This window comes from Glycine soja, chromosome 1, assembly GCF_004193775.1.
Source record: "Glycine soja cultivar W05 chromosome 1, ASM419377v2, whole genome shotgun sequence".
In the NCBI taxonomy this organism is placed as follows: Eukaryota; Viridiplantae; Streptophyta; class Magnoliopsida; order Fabales; family Fabaceae; genus Glycine; species Glycine soja.
Genome location: NC_041002.1, coordinates 41,730,082 through 41,751,618, shown reverse-complemented (window position 1 = coordinate 41,751,618; position 21,537 = coordinate 41,730,082). Strand labels below are relative to the sequence as shown.

The 21,537-nt window shown below is 34.7% G+C and overlaps 2 protein-coding genes across 2 annotated transcripts; one reads left to right on the top strand and one right to left on the bottom strand.

Annotated features, from left to right (window-relative positions):
* Positions 1 to 5,141: 5,141 nt before the first annotated feature.
* On the bottom strand, positions 5,142 to 9,715 carry LOC114416144 (probable 2-oxoglutarate-dependent dioxygenase At5g05600). Its single transcript, XM_028381016.1, has 3 exons — positions 9,067 to 9,715; positions 6,238 to 6,571; positions 5,142 to 5,523 (listed from the first exon to the last, which is right to left on the bottom strand). Exons 1-3 carry the CDS (start codon positions 9,618 to 9,620, stop codon positions 5,278 to 5,280), a joined length of 1,134 nt encoding a protein of 377 aa, XP_028236817.1. The 5' UTR covers positions 9,621 to 9,715; the 3' UTR covers positions 5,142 to 5,277.
* A 4,725-nt stretch (positions 9,716 to 14,440) lies between these two features.
* LOC114377974 (trihydrophobin-like) lies at positions 14,441 to 15,601 on the top strand. Its single transcript, XM_028336503.1, has 2 exons — positions 14,441 to 14,508; positions 15,187 to 15,601. The coding sequence occupies exons 1-2, from the start codon at positions 14,441 to 14,443 to the stop codon at positions 15,599 to 15,601; spliced, it is 483 nt and encodes a 160-aa protein (XP_028192304.1).
* The last annotated feature ends 5,936 nt before the right edge of the window (positions 15,602 to 21,537 follow it).

The following is a 21,537-nucleotide window of genomic DNA, read 5'->3' as shown; positions in this document are numbered from 1 at the left end:
CCCTTTTTGAGCAGAAAAACAAGGGTTTGTTTGTTTCCCTTCCAAATATTTTGTTTCAAAAACAATTCCACACTACTCAACAATCAATTTCTCATCCAGAATCTATTAAATTTTGAAATTTTTTTTCAAATCAAAGTCTTAAAAACTAAAAAACAAAAACCAAGAGATGTTTTCTCATTCTCTTATATTTTCCTTGAGTTGTTTTATTCAATGGAGTTTTCTTTGTTGTAAATATTATGCACCACCCTCACTGTCAAGCCGACACTAACATGACACCTTCCCAATAGCCCCAAGAACACCCCTTTCACGATTTCCACCCTTGTCGTCCCCACCGCCACAAAATAGGCCTCCACAGTTGACACCCAAACCCTCTCCGAAATCCCTTTGTCAATCACCATCCCCCTCAATTCCTTCTTCGCCTCTCCATGCCTTCCCAACCCTAACCACGCCTTCATCGCCAACACCGAAAGACTCGAATGCTCATCATTGCCATTAGCACTCTCTCTCAAAACCTTCACACACTTAATCACATTCTCATACTCTTCCTTCTACAAATGAACCGAAGCGATAAACCTAAGCACTTTCCACCTCAAACCTCGGATCTCCACCTTCTTGTTAGACAAGTGGCCTCAATAACTTAAGAGGGGGGTGAATTAGGTTTCAAAATTTTCCTACTAACAAACTTAAACCCCCTTTTAAAGATAGGCTTAGAATGCAGAAGAAGAAGAAGAAGAAGAAGAAGAAGAAGAAAAAGCAACCAATTTAACAATGTTTTTTTGAATGCCCAAGACAAAGTAAACTGCAGTAAAATAACTGCGATAAGGGAAGAGAGAAATGCAAACTCGATTTATACTGGTTCGGCCACTTCTCATGCCTACGTCTAGTCCTCAAGTAACCCACTTGAGATTTTCCACTATCTTTGTAAAAATCCTTTTTATAACTTCTGAACACCTAAGGAATCCCTTTCCCTTGTGTTTAGGAAACTCACAATTCAAGAGACAACCAATCTCTTGATTACAATTGACTTTCAGAGAAGAATAAAAAGATTTCTCTCCTTTAGAGTGGATAATACAATTTGAAGTTCCTAGATAAATTCTCAATAGATTTGCAAGTGTTTACTCAAGAGTTGTTGAGAGAGCATTTGACAATGAAGTTCTCTTGGAATATCTCTCTCTTACTTTTTGAAGTCAGACACACACATATATAGGCCCTTCGTGCCTTTTTAAAAGGGTTTGAAGAGATGTGTCTTTTCTAAAAGCTTTTTCTGAAATTTTTCACTGGTAATCGATTACAGGTTTTTGGTAATCGATTACACAGTTATATTTTGAAGGGTCATGACTTTTGAATTTGAATTTCAAGAGTTCTGTTGTTGGTAATCGATTACAAACATCTGGTAATCGATTACAGGTTCAAAATTCAAATTCAAAACCCTTTTTAACAGTTATTTTTCAAAATTGTCTTCTGGTAATCAATTACACTGCCTGGTAATCGATTACTAGAGCCTTGGATGTCTTGGAAACACTTTGTTTTAAGGCAAGGCTAGATCTTAAGTTAATCTTGAAGCAAGGCTTTGTTTGTTGAAGAAACCTTGTATTAATCTTGAAGCAATGCTTATCCTTTGAAGCAACCTTGTTTGATTCTTCTTTGGCATCATCAAAATCATGTATTCATGCATTCACACTTTTGTTCCCTTGTTCGTGTCGCATCGAATCCCTTCTCGCAACCCTCCAGCGCCTCGTTCATCAGCTTCAGTGCCTTGCAACTTGTGTCCTCGTTGTCATGGCCGCTCGACAATACACATTTCCCGAACACCATGAACTACTTCATGAGATCAACATAGTTCTCTCACAAGGTGAAGAGAAAGCTCTTGCTTCGATTTAGCAGTGCCATCACTAGGTTCGGGTCTCGAACCTTCCATGCGGTTCAAAGATCAAGCCAGGTTTAGATCCAGAAGTAGCTTCCTCTTTCCCACATCGGTGGTTGAGTTGATGTCGAGCATTGAGACCAAATCGGTGGCGTGCTCAAAGCACTTCACGGCGAGATTAAATTTTCGGAGGTTGTGCCTCAATGTGGTAGAGGCGACACCAAGGCAACAACAAACAAGTGACGCTAACACACACACACACACACACACAGAGGGCACAAAGAGACGAAGAAGGGGCTAGGGTACGACTGAGGGAGCGGTTTTCTGAAAAAGACTTCAATTTCAAAGATGATTTTCCAAAACCGTCTTTGAATTTTCCATTTCAAAGATGGTTCCCCCAAAAATTGTCTTTGAATTGCAATTTCTACATCTTTTTTTAGATCATCATCATTGAAATATAACTGGTATTTACAAAAATGTCATCGCTTCCTTAATGATGCTGTCGTCAAATCCCCGTGGTAAAAGCCATGTTTTCTAGAAGTGTGAGACAGGTAACAACATGTTTTAAGTAAAAAAAATGAGGGTATGTTGTTGTACCAGGTTCATTTTGTAGAGGTTGAGGTTCATTAAATTCCATGAACATACGAAGAAAATATATAAACAACTATAAAAAGCCAACATGATTCTATTGAAAATGTGCATATGAAATTTTGATCAAATATATTTTTGAATGCTTTTATAGACATTTATTAAAACAAAGAAATTAATTATAAGAGAAGAATCAAATAAAAGAGAATATGAAAATATAAGAGAGAGAGAGAGAGAGAGAGAGAGAAGAAAAAAAAAGAAGTCGAGAAAGAGAGAGCAAAAGACAATAGAGTAAGTTTGAAAAAAAAAAGGTCAAATGATGTATTTGATCCTTTATCTTATTTTTTTGTTCATTTTGATTTTTTATCTTTTAGAAAGTTCGTACTAATATTTTATCTTTTTAAATTGATTCAAATTGGTCCTTTCATTCATTAAAATTTGACGCTATTAATAATTTAAAAATATTAGTGGCTAAAAATCGCCATAAATGTATTTTTTAGTTCTTCCCTTCTCCTTCCTCTTCTTCTCCCCCCACAAACCCAAAAAAAATCAAATTCTACCCCCAATTAAATTTCTTTCTCCAAAACCCTAACTCCCCTGAATTTTGTTATGCCCTCTGCATCCTCTCCAACCACCTCACCCCGACATCATCGCCATTATCGAGTCATCAAGTGTTGTCTGGGGGGTTAGTCGAAGGAGTCAATTTGATTCTCTTCTCATCGAGCACCATCGACTTCATTGTGCCAATCAGAGGGTTCTATCTCCTCATAAACATGGTGGATAGTGACCCGCACCTAGTGTCACTCTTCATGCTACCACTATTCCACGTGTTTGAGTTCTTCATGTTGGTTAGGGCCATCATCGTCGAGGAGATGCTCATCTTCATGTAGAGGTTCAACTTCGAAGGGATGCTCAAAGTCATGGAGAGGTATAGAATCATCTACATGCTGGAGTTGTCATCGCTCATGGTGACGTTGGCGAAGTCAGAGCTTGTGAAGAAGTATGATCTAAGCTCGCTCCGATATTTGGGTTGTGGTGGTGTGCTGCTCGAAAAGGAGGTCGTCGAAGACTTCAAAGTCAAATTCCCCAACATGAAAATTGGACATGTGAACAAATAGCATTAATTTAGTTTTACTTTTTTTGCATTTTAGGCTAAAGAAATTTGGAGTTAGAATTTGAATTTGTAGGTTTGCGTGGGAGAAGAAGAGGAAAGAGAAGGAATTTTTTAAATATATATATATATATATATATATATATATATATATATATATATATATATTATGACAATTTTAGCACTAATATTTTAAAAATTATTAACAGAGACAAATTTCAATGGACAAAATGACCAATTTAAATGAATTTTAAAAAATAAATAACTAGTATGAACTTTCTAAAAGATAAAAACCAAAATAAACTAATAAGGTCATTTGCGTTAAAAAGAACTTCAAAAACTTAAGATTAAGTAATTTTTTATTTTAGAAAAGATGACAGGTGTCTAAATTTTAGTGGGTCCAGGATGTTTCGGTAGGTTGGTTTCGGAGGAAATATCATAAAGGGACAGGCGGCTAAATTAAGCGTCGGAGGATGTTTCGATAGTTGATTTCGGAGGAAATATCATTCTCTTATTGAGAAAAAAAAATGTGAATGAATTGATAAATCAATGGGCCAAATGGGACTTGAATTGTATGGCTAACTGTTCCAATTATAAGGTGATAATTACCATAATTAAACCCGATCGCACTGTGCATGTTCGATCTTTTCTCATTGTGACATGTGATTGATCCTGTCATCCATTTATAAAAAATGTTGACGTGATTGAATTGATATTGCCTAATCAGTTGCCATATTATTAAATTCATTAATCAATTAATTAGTTAATTAGTATATAGTTGATGTGGTGCATTAAAAACGTGTGTTTTTATCAACCCTATTGTGGCTTAAATAGGAGGAAAAATTATAAATGGAGTCTTCATACACGTTTTTGTTCCCCACAAGACAAACGGTAGTGGGTGAGACAGGACCACAGTTACTTTTTAGTAATATTCTAGCCATTCTGTGTGGTACTTTTCTTTGGTTACCATTGTGTTTGGTATTGTGATTATTATGAGAAAGGCATGCAAACAGAACCCATTACTGGAATAGCAACCCATAGAGACATTAATGGTGCAAATACGGGTCAAGCACTAACTCCCCCATATTAGAAAAAAGCTTATCAAAGAAAAAGACAACTGCGTAGTACTAGTACTCATTGTTTCCACAGATAAACATGAAGCAACAATCCAAAGTTGGCTGCAACTAGTAAACGCAACTAGCTAGGGTTAAACTACTTTATAAAGTTGTGTCATTTTAATTGCTCAAATTCATAGCACTGTCATATTATTATTATTATTTTATATATGTAAGATGTTAAATACTTAAAAGAATTTTTTTTATAGGTTCACAATAATTTTATTTGATTCAAACATAATTAAATACCAGAATATCTAGGAAAAAAAAACATGTTTATTGTTATCTTTTTTTTCCTCACGCATCACAAGCAGCGAGCTTTAGTTAGCATCCCACTATCACAACCAGAGGAGAAAGCCAGTCACTTTGACAACCCTACCACACCCTATTAATGGTCATTCATTTTCTTTCTTGAATTGACAGAGGCAATAACTCAACCACATATAAGAAAAATATACATAGAGTAAAGTGACATAGAATAAGAGTGGGATATGATATTTTTATTTACTGAGTCTGATAAATACAAACACAAAGATCATGATAAGTTATTCATATGCAAATTAATTTTCTGTACTGCAAACAACTACTCAATTGGAATCTCATTCGGAAGTCAAAGATTCAACTTGAGCTTTTCCACTAGGTCCTCTTGTCCTAATGTAAAGTCTATACTCATCAAATGTCATTGGTGGGTATAGTGCTGGCCTATCCTTAGTCACAAGCTCCTTGGCTGGTTGGATAGGTATATCGCTCCTGGGGTTATAGAAAAAGGCCAATGAAACTCGATCTTTGTTTGAGTTCACGATCACCCTGTGCTCTATACTCTTGTAAATTGCATTGCTTAGCACCTACAAACATAAATAAGATATTTCAAATTGAATAATTAGAAAAAACCAATAATTGTTGAATTTTAAAAACAACCACTTATAATATAAGAGTTGAATGGTGATACACTAATAATATAAAAGATTTAATTATTTATTTAGTCTCTATAGTTTTTAAACTTATTCTTTTTAGTTCATATAGTTAATAAGTGAATTTTTTAATCTCTGAAATTTAATAAGTGAATTTTTTAGCTCTTAAAATTTACATTTTATTTCTCAAAAGATTTTCTGTCGTTAAATTTCTTTAACTCCCAATTTACTTATTAGCTATGTGGACTATAAAATAAATAAATTTATAAATTATATGAACTAAATATAATGGGTAACTAAAACCTAATGTAAAATAATTTTAGATAATTATTCAATTACAATTTATTGCCCGTATGACTTTCACAATGTGATACATAATAATTTGTGATTGGATGATGGTATAAAAGTTTTACATTATTAGTGTATAAATTTTTTCTTGTAATATAAGTTGGAAAAATGTTTTCTATATTTCTTTATTATTAATAAAATATTTTTATTTTGTTCATTACTTTAAAAGAACTACTTAAACAAAAGTAAATATACTTTTTTTCATAAAAATTAAATAAAAACAGGAAATATGTTTTCAAGTTAAATAAGTCCCAAGTGATCACAATATAATCAAAATGCTTGAATATTCTAGATAAGGACCTGAATTTGGTCACCCATGTTGATGATGAAAGCATTTGGGACTGGCTTAACAGTGATCCAATCTTCTCCTCTGCGTACTTGAAGTCCTGACACATTTTCATCAGGGAGAAGAATGGTCATGCCACCAGGGTCTGAGTGAGGGGACAAGCCAAGAGTGAGGTCAGGTTGTGGGCATTTAGGGTAGAAATTCACCCTTAAGCAAGCACCAAGGTCATTTTCCCCACCAAATGCATTTAGGAGAAAATCCTCTCTAAGCCCAAGATTTATGGACAATATCTCAAGTATCCTTCCTCCTAGCATAACAACTTGCTCACCATATTCAGAGATAATGTTCCTATTATCAGGAGAGAAAACAAAAATTTAGGATATGAAATTAATGGCTGCCTTATCGTGTATGATTTTCTCAGATACAGTACTTATTTACAAAGATTAATCCATTTTCAACTGTGGAGAAAATAAGAAAAAAATACTAAATTCTGATTTTAGGTTTTAGAAAATTGCGTGAGTATTAATTACTCTAGTATTTCATAAAGCTTTTTACTTCAATCTTTACAGTGTAATCTTAAATGATTGTATCATTTTAATCTTTAATATTCTTGGGTACCCAATTGATATTTGAGGGTACCCAATCTTTTTAGTGTAAAGTGACCATGAAAAATAAAATAGAAGAAATTAAAACGAATGACTTTTTGTAAAATTAAAAACTAAGATGAACATTTTGCAAAGTCAAGAATTTAAATAATTGTCTCTAAGTTTCAAAGACAAATGGAAATTTACGATTAAAGGAAATAAATGCTTTTTGACAATTATTTTGCCGTAGTCAGCCTCACGCATTGTTTTTTTACGCTTGTTAACAACGTTAGCAGACTTTATTCGTGTCAGAGAGGGGAAGTTTTACCTCCCATAAATAAAATTCCAACAAGAAAAGACACAAAAGCAAAAGTCTAGCGTACCTCAATTTATCACCACAAAGATCCAAAACAACCTTACATTAAGAAAGAAAAAAAAAAAAAAACAGATCCAAAACAACCCAGCTACAATTTTTTCCAAAGGTCATACTTATGATGCAATGAAGTCTCCATGACCTGTTTAAAATAGTAATCTCTAGATAGACGTTGAGCTCTTGTAACTAGATGATCAAATTATAATATGAGAAATCGTATCTATACAATTAGTTCAATGAAGAGAAATAGAAATAAAAATAAAAACATGTAGACTTTAATCTCTTCTATTAGAATTCATCATATTTTTTAAGTTTGAAGAAACTAAATTCATATATTTTTAAAGTTTAAAGTTTAGAGAACGAATTTGTAAATATAATATAAAAGTATAAATGGACTTTGACTGAATCTTTAACCATATATTTATTGAATATTTTATCAATATAAAAGTATATAGAACTTGATGTTGACAAAAATATAAGAATTAAAAATACTAGAAGAAGAAAAAGATGGCATGCCTAAGTAAAAAGACAAAATAGAAGAGAGTTTGATTGAATATGCCATCATCCATTTATTGGATATTTAAACCCCACAGATTTTATTTTCTGATATAAGGATAAAAAAATTATTTAATCAATTGAATTAATTTATTTATTCATGCATATTATTATTTGAATTTTCTTTCTCCTTCGTTACTGTCATAATTTTTTGTAATAAGTTGACCGGATAGATAGCTTTGTCACTAAAATCCCCACGTTTTTCATATGGGTGTACGGTGTACTTGTTTACGTTTCAAAGTAGTATTAAAAAAGAGTTGATTGCTTAACCATATGAAACGGCACCACAAGACCAACCGGAGGGTAACAACTAACAAGTTCCCAAGGCTTAATTAAAAAAATGAAGATATATCCTATTCTTATGCAACACGGCTTTGTGAGTGAAGAAACATTTATTTCATGTCGATAACACCTTACTCGTCCTGACAAAACCTTAATCTAATGAACAAAAGTGTCGCTTTAGGTACCCACCTCCCATAGTTATAATAATTAAGTAAATTCTCGCACCCACTTTTTAACAAATGAGACAAAACCAGAAAGAACCTGATTTTTCTTTTGTTGGATAAGAAGTGGTAGAATCTGATTAGTCACATGTTTCTCGCACTCTCTTTTGCATTAAATTGGAAAGAAAAATCACTTCTTTTCTTTTAGTCGTGTCATTTAATATTTCATAAACACATAGTGTAATATTGATGTGGATTTTCTTTTTTCAAATTTAAAAAGTTGTGAGCTTGTGACGTGTTTGGCAACTTATATAAAAAAAATAATTTTTTTTATAGAATTTCATTAGTTTTATAAAACATAGATTCTTTGTCACGTATAATAGTAATAATGAAATTCAAAGCTAAAAACTCTGGAAATTATTCAAACATATAGTACAAGGTCCACCCTAATGGGCAAATGGCTATAAAAGATAGATATATCTTAAAATAGTATTTCCTTTTTGTAAAAATAAAATAAAATTCCATGACATATACATGGACAAATAATGAAGACAAGCTATTTTTTATTTCAAATTCATTGAGATTATCAAGGAAATCAGATTCCATGCATGTAGTCAACATTTACACACAATTAAAATATTTTACGAAGATATATATATATATATATATATGTTAAGTGTGATTTATAAAGGTAAAATATATTGTGTCCCATATTTATTAGACGGTTTAAAATTATTGATTGAGTGTGAAGGCGCAAAAAAGTGATGTACATTAGAAAATCCGGATGATGAAGAGAAAAAAAGGGGTTTTCTTATTATCTAGTATTTTTTACATTAGTGAGCAAAACATATGTTTTTTTACATTAACTAGTAACTATAGTGCGCATACCTTAAGGATGTTGGGAGGGCCGGCCACTTGGCTTGGTCCCTAAGGGAACAAGGCATGTGATGGAGAAAGAAGTAGTCACTCCAATCCAAAATGGCCCCTTTGTTCACTCCCAACCTGCTTCCATACCCTTCATAAGTGAGGGGTGTATTGGCATACACCTCTTTCACCTCAAGTGGCTGCTGAAAGAACTCCCTCCACACCTCCCTCGCCCCCTTCATCAACTCATGGCTCACCCCATGGTTCACCACCTGAAAAAAACCCCATTCCCGGCATGCCTCCGACACGAGCCGGAGCGTCTCCGCCCTCCGCCTCTCATCCCCGCCATAGATGTGCTTCATGTCAATCACCGGGATGTTGGTGTTGTTGTTGTTGGTCGTGGTGGTGTTCTCATGATGACCAATTTGAGAGAAATTGACCTTTGGAGCATAGTTGTTATTATTAGTGGGTCTTTGGGACTTGGGCTTTATGAAACGTTCAGGGATTGTGGTTAAGCCACTTTCAGCCAAGGCTTGGACTCGAATCACTGGCTCTGGCCAATCTTGGCATGCCATCATTTTTGTGTGTGTGTGTGTTAATTGCACACCAAAAAAGCAAAAGGATAAAAGAAGGTCACACCACACTACTAGTGTATGTATGTATGTGTAATTTGTGACTTGTTGCTATGAGCAGCATATAGGGCTTTATATAGACGGCAATAACACGAGGGCCAAAATTTCGGCGCCGTGATAAAATTGGTTTCGTTCATGGCCGTAATATTATTTACTGCCTCTTTTATGGAAAATTAATTGTGACATTATGAGAATAACATGTGATCCTTTTAGGGGTTTAATTTATTTTAATATATTTATGGAAGAGCTTGTCAAAATTAATTAATTTTGCTATGATCATAATTGATAAAGTTGTTTAGATAAATGGATTATTATTATTATTATTATTATTATTATTATTATTATTATTATTATTCCATGCTATCTAATTAGGAATATTAAAGAAGAAAATAGGAGAAGAAGAATAAAAAAATTGATAAACTCATCAACAGCAGAGAATTATACGGCTGAATGATAGGAGGGAATTTCTGTGCTTCGGCTGGTTTTGCTGGAAAGTGAAATAGACGCAGCAGTTTGTGTAACTTGTGCTGAGTGAAGTGTGGCCCAGAGAAAACACAACGAGGGCCCACAAGATGGTAACTGCTACCTGTTGGCTATGTGTTAGTGACTGTGTGTTGGTAAGTCAACACCTCTAACCAGTCCCAACGTCTCTCATTCTCATGAAAAGATTATATCCCACTAATAAAAAAGAAAAAACTTAATTATATCATGGAATTACTATGGTTAAATGATCGGACCAGACAGGTGCAGGTAGCTTGACCGCCTTACCCGAAAGGAGTAGTAGTCATAGGGGCTTTGGGGGACAAAAACATTAAAAGGGGACCTTTTTACAAATTATTTACAAAAAAGAGGCTCTTTTGCAATTATTTTCGGGGGGTCTGTTATTTTATTGCAAAGCGTCCCCCAGTCAGGCGTCTTCACTGTGCACGTGACACGTGGCACAGCAGGTAGCGCCCCTGACGCGGGCGCCTTTGGTAGCGTCCAGGGATCAGGCACTACTGGTGGCGCCCCTACTACAGGCACTACAGCTAGCGCAGGGCAGCTAGGCGCCTGCCCCCCCCCCCCCAGCCCCTTCCCACACGGGCCCCAGTCTCTTCTTCCCACAGCCCCCCAGCCCCTTCCCACACCCCCCCACCTCTTCTTCTCACACCCCCCAGTCTCTTCCCACACCCCCAGCCTCTCTTCTTCTCACACCCCCCTAGTCTCTTCCCACACCCCCCACCCCAAAATTTTATATTTTTTATATTGTTTATCAAAAATTTAAATTTTGTTTCATCTTTGTTATTAGTATTATTTGTTATTTTTTTATATTCCCACACCCCCCACCCCAAAATTTCAATAAGATTATTTTTTATACACTCTAAATTGTATATTTTTTAATTTGTTTATCAAAAATTTAAATTTTTTTCATTTTTATCATTAGTATTATTTGTTATTTTTTTATATTTTATTATTCTCTCTTTTTGAAGTATATATAAGTACATTTTCAATAAAATATATTTTCACCTAAAATACATTTTGAAATCCTAAAATGTTTTAAAATGCTTTTTGATTTGGTCAATTCTTTTTTGATTTGGCCATTAAATTACGTTAGAGGTCACTTTTGGTTTATGTGTCATTAACATTATGGTTATTTATTTTTATTTATTTTAAAAGCATTGCACAATAAGATTGAAACGTTGAAGTGACAATAATATAAAATTAACATGAAAAAAAACCATACAAAGTACATGACAATATGAAACACATGAAAAAAAATAATACAAAGTGCATGAAAATGTTAAATTCATTATTAATCAATCATCACTATGTCTGTGATGCCGCGACGAAGTCCCACATGGCCGGTCCCAATTTCTAGCTGCCCTATCAGGATTTCTTTCTAGGATTCGTCCTTTCATCCACTTGGTCAGCCTCGGCAGAGAAATCATAACGTAAATCGACCCCTAATAAGTCGTTCATGTCGGGTATATCTCCAGGTACATTCCACGGACCAGCAAGTGGGGCATTTGGGGTCGATACTTGACCACTTTGGGTAAATGAAGGAGTTTCCGTTGAAGAAGGAGAGGACCCAAATATGCCTACAAAACTATACCCTGGTTAAAAATCATGTGGGTATGAATACATCGGCGACATCTGAGACGGTTCTTGGGTGAATGCCGGCGGTGTGTAATACATTCCATGTTGTCGTTCTGGCATCGGAGGCAAACTATATGTTGTTGCATCAATAGTTTCCCGACGTCGCGCTAAGCCTCGAGTCTCCACACTTTGCCGTAGTATATTAAAGTGTTGATGTTCAAATTGTGGCTGAGAAGGGGGAGCATCTTCATGTGCCTCAAGTATCCTATCCTCTTCCTCAGACAAAAGAGTGATCTTCTCGATACATGGCAGTAAATCGTCAAAAGTACAAACCCTTCTCCCAACAGGAGACACCATAAAATGTAGTGTTTCGGCGATTTCACCCTGCATAGAAAATAAATGAATAATTATTAAAATAATCTTAAATAAGAGCAACATTCTTTTCTAAATTATAATGGACAATGTATACCAATAGTCCTCTTCTTGCATGTTTTGGGTCGACATAAACTTTTGTTTTACGCCTGTACCACCTCATATATTCAGAGTTCAGACTGAGGGTCCCTGTTTGTGGCGGCGTCTGCTCTACTCTCCTTTCATAGCGACTATTCCATTCATTAAGCGCGGGTTGCATTAGTCGCATCCAATTTTTTCCTTCTTTTCCCTTTAATGTCAAGTCATGTATGTTGTTGGGTTGCATTACTGGTTCCGGAATAGGTTGCTGCATTCCAAATTGTCTCATGACTCTATCCGGCTGGTGCCATTCCACTTCTTGAAAACAAATAAGTGGTATGATACATGTCCATAATACAGACCCAAAAAAACAAACTTGACTCAAATTCATTTCCACATGTCCAGCATAAGGGACCCATACAAACTGCATATAAAAGTTAAATTTAATAAATTAATTAAGAAATACAACATCATTTAATAAACAAACATCAAAATTGTTACCTCGTCGCGTTTCATGACATCTAATTTACGACGAAACTCAATTAAATTGTCATTGCCTATGTGATGCAATTCACCTCCCAACCATTTTCACAAAAAATTAAATAACAAATTAAAATGTTACATAGAATAATGATTAACATCAACCAAACATGTTTATTAATAATGAATTCAAAATAGTAAAGGAAAGTATACCTGTAACCAAGTGGCGCGTTTTGTTGTTGTGGAGGAATAACTGAGGGGGCTAACGTTGGGCATCGTTCCCATGCCTATAATTGAATCAAGAGAGTGAAACCGCCTATTGATTTAGCATTATAGTTTGTTGCGATGCACATCTCTCTATAAAGGTTATCCAAAACAGCAGCTCCCCATGCATAACTGTTGCACTCTCTAAGGTCTCTCAGAAACTGCAAATATTTCAAATGCACCTGTTTGCTGCTTTTGTCAACAAACATTACCCCTCCTATGAATCATAAGATCCAAGCACGAGCAAATCTTTCAAGGCCTTCTTGGTTGCCTGTAAAATCATGAATATTTGCAAAATGAGAAGACAACCAACTCAATTTAATTGAGTTCCCATCAATTGCAGCATCGTCAGGCATGACACCCAATAATTCATGAAACAATTCAAACCAGTCAATATTTGTATTTCCAATTAATGGTCTTCCATCCACAGGAATACCAAGTAGCACAGAAACATCTTGAAGTGTAATAGTTGTCTCTCCACACTTCAAATGAAATGTATGCGTTTTTGGCCTCCACCTTTCAATAAAAGCATTCACCAATGCTCCATTCACTTTCAGCTATGCCAATTTCATTATCGGGTACAAACCCGAAATTTGTAATAGAGGAATAATTTCTTCGGGCGGTGCTTCTCTATGATTGTACAGTGGTGTGGCTCGTCGAATTTTTAATGTCCTATCATTAGCACCATTCTAAATATGTTGGGATACATGATTTTTTTGCATCCACAATAAATCATCCTCTAATGGTCCAAATGCCACGTCATAATGATGAGAAGATGACGAACTAACCATATTAAAACTCCTGTATAGAAAGAAAAAAAAAATTAATACTCACACATATCATAAATAATAAATAAAGTCAAGTACGTACGCGTAATTTAAATTTTAGAAACGAGCACGTAATTTAAATTTTCTTCACATTGAGTGAGGAATTTTTTTACTTAATTTTCAGAAAATATATATATATTTTTTGTCAATTTCAACAATTTCAATATATATATATATAATAAAAAATAATTTCTTCACATTGAGGATTTTTTTTTCTCAACTTTCAGAAAATATATATATTTTTTTCCTCAATTTCACCAATTTCAGAAAATAATATAAGAACACGTATATATATATTTTTTATATATAATAATAATATGTCTTTCTTTTTTAAATACGCCTAATAACAATATTACAGTAATATTTATTATGAATCTTAATTAAATTTATATTCTAAAAATTAAACAACCGTAACACAAATAAACAATTTGTTATATAATTAATAAAAAATAACTAAAATAATAAACAAATTAAACTAACAGCAAAAATATATAAAGATAAAAAAAATAAACTTGTTATGTTGTGAGTTAATATAATTTTCTTGTACACAAGATGACCACCTGCAAAAAAAAAACATACAAATAATAAAATATAACAATTTATAAAAAATAAATAAATTTGAAACAATTAAAAAAATAACATACCTTGCTGGGGAGAATGGAAACAAAAATGGAGTGTTGGGAGGGGGGGAACAAGCCTGAGACAGAGGAGAGTTTGGGGGAGAAGGAGGGAGTGGGGTGAGGGGGGGCCAGGAGGGGGTGGGGTGGGGTGGGGGGGGGAGGGGGCCTTTATCGGGCAGGAGGAGGGGGTGGGGGGGGGGGGTGGCGCCTAGGGTCGCGCCTGGTGCAGGGGCACCACCAGTCGCGCCCAGTGGCAAGGCACTACCAGACGCGCCTGCGTCAGGGGCGCTACCTGCTGTTCCCTCGTGCACCGCGCTTGTGCCACGTGTCACGCGCACAGTGGAGGCGCCTGGCTGGGGGGCGCTTTGCAATAAAAAAACAGACCCCCCCGGAAATAATTGCAAAAGAGCCCCTTTTTGGTAAATAATTTGTAAAAAGGCCCCCTTTTGGAGTTTTTGCCGGCTTTGGGGCATTCCCCTCGTACATAACTAATTAGCGGCCTATTCTTTCTTTTTTGTCTAATTCAATTCCCATCTCTCATACTAGGAAACTGACAAGAAAATATTTAAAAAAATTGTCACCATAATTTTAATATCTAAACTTTAATTTATTTATTTATTTTAGGAGTTGTTTGGTAGTTAGAATAGGATATGATAAAAGAAGATATACTAGCAGGATAAGAACATGATGGGATAAACCTTAATCCTATCTAATGTTTGGTGTACACCATGATACGAACCATAGGGGGTGGTGTCAGCGACAACAATGACGGTGATAATGATTGTGGTAGTTCAGTGACGACAATGGTGGTGATAATGACGGTGGTGATGGTGGTGGTTGCGATGGTGACAATAACGATGATGATGGTGTCGACGACGATAGTAATGATAGTGGTTACAATGGTGGCAATGATAGTGGTGTTGGTGGTGGTGACGACGACGGTGGTAGTGGTGTTGGTGTGACGACAGTGGTAATGGTGGTGATTGAGACAACAATAATTATTATGAGGGGTGATAGAGATGGTGGTGGTAGTGGTTGTTATGGCAACAACGGTGGTAGTGGTTGTTATGGCAACAACGATGGTAGTGGTTATGATGGAGATGATGGTGGAGACAATGGTAGGACTAATGGGAGTGATGGTGGTGGTGGTTGTTGTTATGGCGGTGATGGTGGTTGTGGTGACAATGATGTAGTGGTGGCGACAATGTGATGGTGGTGGTGACAATGGTGGTAGTAATGATGACAGTGATAATGGTGGTGGTTGCGACGACGATAATGGTATCAACAATGACAATAGTGGTGGTGGTTGCGATGACGACAATGGCGGTGAGTGGTGGAATTGACGGTGGTGGTGGTTGTTATGGCAATGATGGTAGTAGTGGCGACGACGGTGGTGGTGGAGACAATGGTAAGAGTGGTGGCTCAAACGGTGACGGTGATGGTGGTGGTGGTGATGATAGTGTAGAGGTGACGATTATGGTGGTGGTGGTGGTAGTTGCTATGATGTAGATGGTGGTGGCGACGACGATGGTTGTGGTGGTGGCAGCAACGACAACGACGGGGTTGTGGTGGTGGCAATGGCAATAGTGACAATGATGATGATAGGGTTGGTGGCGATAACAATGGTGATGACTACAATGATGGTGGTGGTGGCATGAGGTGGTGAGGCGGAGAAAGCAATTATCCTATCATGTTGCTTTCTAACCCAACATTCCCCCAGGATAAGAAAAACACTACACCAAAGCGATAGCATAGGCAATAAGATAATCAAATCATATATTTTTGGTGCACCAAACAATAGATTACAACAAGATAGGATAGTTATCCTATTCTATCTTGACCACTAAACAGATCCTTAGTATCTCACATTTTTTGTATGTTTGATTTTATTACCCATTCTTAGTGAGTTTCTATTAAATGTGTTTAACAAAGCATCACATCAACTGAGTTTAGGTCATTTAAAAATGGATAACTTAGTAATTGTGTTATTTTCGTAGTATGTACCGTTTTCCAAAATAAAAAATTTGCCACGTACCAAAAGCAAACAAAAATAGATGTTATGTACCAAAAAAAACCTTTTAAAAAATCAAAGTACAAAAAACAAACAAAAATAATATTTTGGGTACCTAAACCAAAATATCCTTATTTTATAAGTATAAAAAAAGTTATCTAAGCCTAATTATCGTTGTCATTACACCACACAAATTATTTGCTATCTTTTTCCTCTTGCTCGACATGATACTACTCAAACCCATAGGACTTCTCAGGCAACACTTGAAAGATTTTGGTGCATGCCTTAAAGGCGACGATTGAGAGTTGTAACGAAATCTTGTGGTTGAGAAGTTGCAATCATCCAGTTCTAGCAAGCAAATAAGAAATGACGTTATAGAGAACGTAATCATAGTGGAAGTAAAGGCAAGTTTAGGTGGAATTTGCATGAATTGGAATGAACAAATATAGCATACGAGAGACATTAAGTTGGTGAGTTGAGGTGCATATCAATGCGGCAATGACAATGATAATTAACTTTTTCTTGTGAGTTGAGGAGTATCACGTCCGGAAAGGGAAAAAATAAGGGAGCAAAGAATTTGTGCGGTGCAATTACGATGGTAATAAACTTTCTTTTTGTTTTAGGCTTAAATAACCTTTTGATACTTATAAAATAGAGATGTTTTGGTTTTGATACCTAACCTTTATTTTTGTTTAGATAGTATGACTATGACGTATGATATTCTAATTCTTTGAATACAAGATAGTATGCATGACAGTTAATTGGATGATATAAATGGAGAGGAAAAGAAGATTCAACACAAGGAATTTTATATTGGTTCGTCCCAAACCTAGGGCTTTCCAATCTTCACTCTTCTAGTGAGATTTTCATGAATCAACACAACAATCAGCCACCATTAGCTTAATGACAACAACCTTAACAGGTTCAACACTCCACAAAGCTAAAATCAAGCTCTTGAAGAAATGCTTGAATACAAGCCATTATTGGCCTCACAACAAAACAACTTCCTCACGAATCCACCACTCCTGGCCTTGGTTTGGAGATAAATCATCTTAACCACAACACTACACCATTGGTCATGGGAGAGACAAACCAAGTATTCTGCACCTCTTCAGGTGAGCTTCACCCACAAAATAGTTCAGTTCTTGGAATGGAAGACATCTTACCACAAATCCCTTGGTTCTTGGAAGGAAACATCACCTTTCATTAAGTGCCCCTTAACCACAAAAGTCTCCTCACTCCTGGGAAGAAACCTACCTCAACCATGACCCTCATTCTTGATCATAGGAGAAATAATCCTAGTATTCTTTGCCTATATAGGCTACACAAGTATTACTTTATACTAGACTCTTCACGCTACAAACTTATATTCTCTTTAAGCTACCAATCTTCCACGTCTCTTTAAGCTACCAATCTTCCATGGGTTCTTGCTAACACTTCATTCATGGCTAAACTTAACCCACTTAGTTAATTTGGGATAAATACAAATTACACATATAGGAGAAAATGTTTGCTAATTTTACAACTTTACAACACTCATATGGTGGTTCTCCATTTAAGCTCTAACTTTTACAAACTTTGTATGTTACCTTTATGATGCTTATAAGGATCCTGGACTAGGGAGAGCAGATAAATCATGTTTCTATAGTGTTTGGGCACTCTCTTTCATTCTTTCTCATATTGTGCAATTGTCTTCTACCAATATATGGACTCCACAAGTCAAATTAGTTATGTGACAACTGGAAATCTTTCTCTCTTTCTTGATTACTTCAAGATATCTTCAAAAGCTTCCTTCAAGTCTTTAAAGTGAAGTTCAAAATGTATATGCCAATTTACTTGACTTGACATATTTGATGTTTGTTATGAAGTACTTCTTCTGGTGATCAAATTTGAATAGCTTTTGAAGATCTATCAGAAATTCATTCTGATATTGCCGAGGAAAAACCTATTTTGACGTAGGTTCTTTCTGATGAATTCTTCATGAAATTTCTTTGTAGATAGCTTGGATTCATCATGTTGATAAACTTTCTACAACAAAAACCATTTTGAAGTCGCTTACTTCAGCACTAATAACTTTTATAGGTTGTTGTTGGTGTCTTGATTAATTATTCCTTGGTGAAGGATTTTGAACAGTCTTCATAACTTCATTATGATGTTTCACATCAAAATCTCTCAAGGAATTGTCTTAGCTTCAACTTTATGCATATTCAAATGTTGTCAAATTCAGTCTTATGATGAATCCTCATATATTGTGATTCATATGGAAGACATGGTATTGCTTCATGTATCTTCTAATGTTGTCAAGTTTAGTCTTCTGGTGAATCCCCGTTCATTGTGATTCATATGGAAGACATGATGTTACTTGATGCATCTTTCTAATGTTATTAACTCTCATCTGGTAATGAAAAGCCAATACTTGTGAATCATATAGAAGACATGATTTTGCTCCATCATTTTGATGCTTCAATCACAAAGTCCTTCAAATTCTTGGCTCTGGTTCAACTTTTATACATCATTCTAATGTTTCATTCTCAGAGTCCTTCAAGGTCTTGACTCTGGTTTACCTTCTAGGCATCATTCTAATACAATTTTATGAAGCTTTCTTGTATATTATGTTTTGCTTTGAAAAAGTTCTCTAATGTAGATGGAAATTCACTGAGTGTTCTTATTATAGTAATACTTTGATGTGATGACATGAAAAACTTTTATTTCAAACATTCAAGTGTAAGCTTGTTGTAGCATGTTATGTCTGACACTATATTTGATTTAATTATTTGACCTTTTTGGATGGCCAAATTAGATTTTGATGTCTCCATGAGAGCTATAGATAATTTTATCCTTGACATTTAGGCACAAGTCTCATGTCTGTTAGACCAATACAACATAAACAATTTTAGAGTACTGCAGTTGTATTATATTGTGAGGACAAAATGACATCTCTATCTTCATGATCTACTTGTCCATGATCCAAGTCATATTAGCTCACGACTTATTCATGAAAAATGTAGATATTTATTTTACCTTTCCACAAATACTAAGATAATCTAAACACACTTCTAAAGCTCAAGCAATCTTTAGATTACTGCACATATGTCAAGCTATAAAGGAAAATCAGTGTTTGTAACTTCAAGCTGAATTTTGTCCATGATCCAAGTTGTATAAGATCATGACTTGTTCATGAAAGATGAATATCTTTCTTTAAGCTTTCCATATCCATCAAGAAAAACACAAATGCATTTCTAGAACTCTAGATACGATGTTCAAAATGAACTCATCTTGATAATGAAGTTTCATTTTAAGTGTGATGTAGCTATGTTGTTCTTATTGTCATATTCATTATGCAGATCGTCATACCATTCTTTCCTAGAATGTCATTTTGAATTGAAGACGACTTTTCAATCTTGTTTATTTTTGCACATGTTGCTTTCTCACAAAATCTTATAATTGTTATTTTGAGAGCAATGTTCTTTTTGTCCCTGAGTTGATAATTCATTCTCACGGTTGAAGTTTTTTCTTTATTTAATGATCTTATTTGTTGCAGTATACAACCAATGAAACTCTAAGTTTCTTTTGAGTTTTTAATCATGTCACCTTTCTGAGTGACTCATAGTTTACTTCAGCTGTTGTTCTTTATAGAACCTGTCTTTTTTAATACACTTAAGCAAACTCACCAATAGGCTTAACTTAGAAGGCTTATGGTTTGTTTTCAGAAGCTTTGTAATAATTAAAATGCAAAGAATTTTGGACTTAACACTAAAAAAGTTATTTAAGCCAAAAATATATTACCAAGAGATCTAACTCAATTGGTGGAATAAGGATGTGTGAGTTGTTGTAAATCCACAATACATGTCTTCGATTGTTATGGATAATATAAACTTTAAATAAAGATAGTAGTAAAATTCTTTTTAAAAGAAATTCAAAATTCAAATTTTGATATTGGGAGTCTCTTACTTGTCTAAGGGTACAATGGTGATTTTCCCTTATGAATCTGAGTCTTTCACATCTCGTTGTTCTCCACCATCCTCCACCGTAGGCCAAGGGGAGAGATACATACAAAGGTATCCTGACACTCAAGTAAGATATCATCTCAATATACTAAATGAGAGTAATAAATAAGAATAAATAATGTATTACCTCAAGAATCTAATCTTTTATATGCATATATTATAAGGCCATAAAGTTCATAGGCTTAATCTTTGTCTTAATACCCTAGTAATCCAAGATTACTTGTTTATCTTCATAGAAATTGGATTAAGATAAACTAAGCCTTTATGGGTTGTAGAATCCTCACAGGGTGACACCTACTCAACCCCATGCTTGTCTTAGATTTCTTAGGTATAGCTCGAAGATTTTGGCCATCTAGGCCTAAAGGTCCTTAACCCAATATTGGTACAAGTCTGATAGGGGTAGAAAAGGAATTAACTCATTATAAATTTTTTTATAACAATTAATTATAATTAAATGTGAAAAAATAAGATAAATTTAAAAATATTATTTTACTCCATTTAAAATAAAATAATATATTATAAATGAATTTTTTACTATTATCAAAATTACTTTTTTTGGAAATATATATTTCAAAAATTACTTTTCAAAATTATGTGCTAAAACATTAGTTCCAAAAATTATTTTATGGAACAAGAACATGTCTCTAGAAGGTAATTTTTTGGTATTTTTTTTTCATTACAACTTTATTTTTCTTCTTTCCTTCTTAATGAGCACTAATGTCTTCAAGTCACATATTTATTCTTGCTAAAGAAGGAATTCAATGAGCGGAACTGAGGAATAACAGTATTTCTAGACGAACAAAGGAGTTCGATAAACAGAGAAATTAAAATGAAAGGAATCACATTTTAGGAAGAGATGATGCAGGGGAATAAAGGTGTAAAATAATATTTCCAAAATAGCAAATGGTGTTCGAAAAAAAATGATTATTTGAAAGAAAGTAAAAGAGAAGAGAATGGTAATTAGGTAAATTTACATACAAAAATATAATGAGAAAAAGGTTGTACTTAATAAATTGGGAGATGTAAATAAGAAAAACCTTAAATCTGTCGGTGTCTTTTGTCCACCCCATTTTAACCCTCCAAAAATTTGGCATATAACATGGCGTGGTAGCCCATATACTTTTTTTA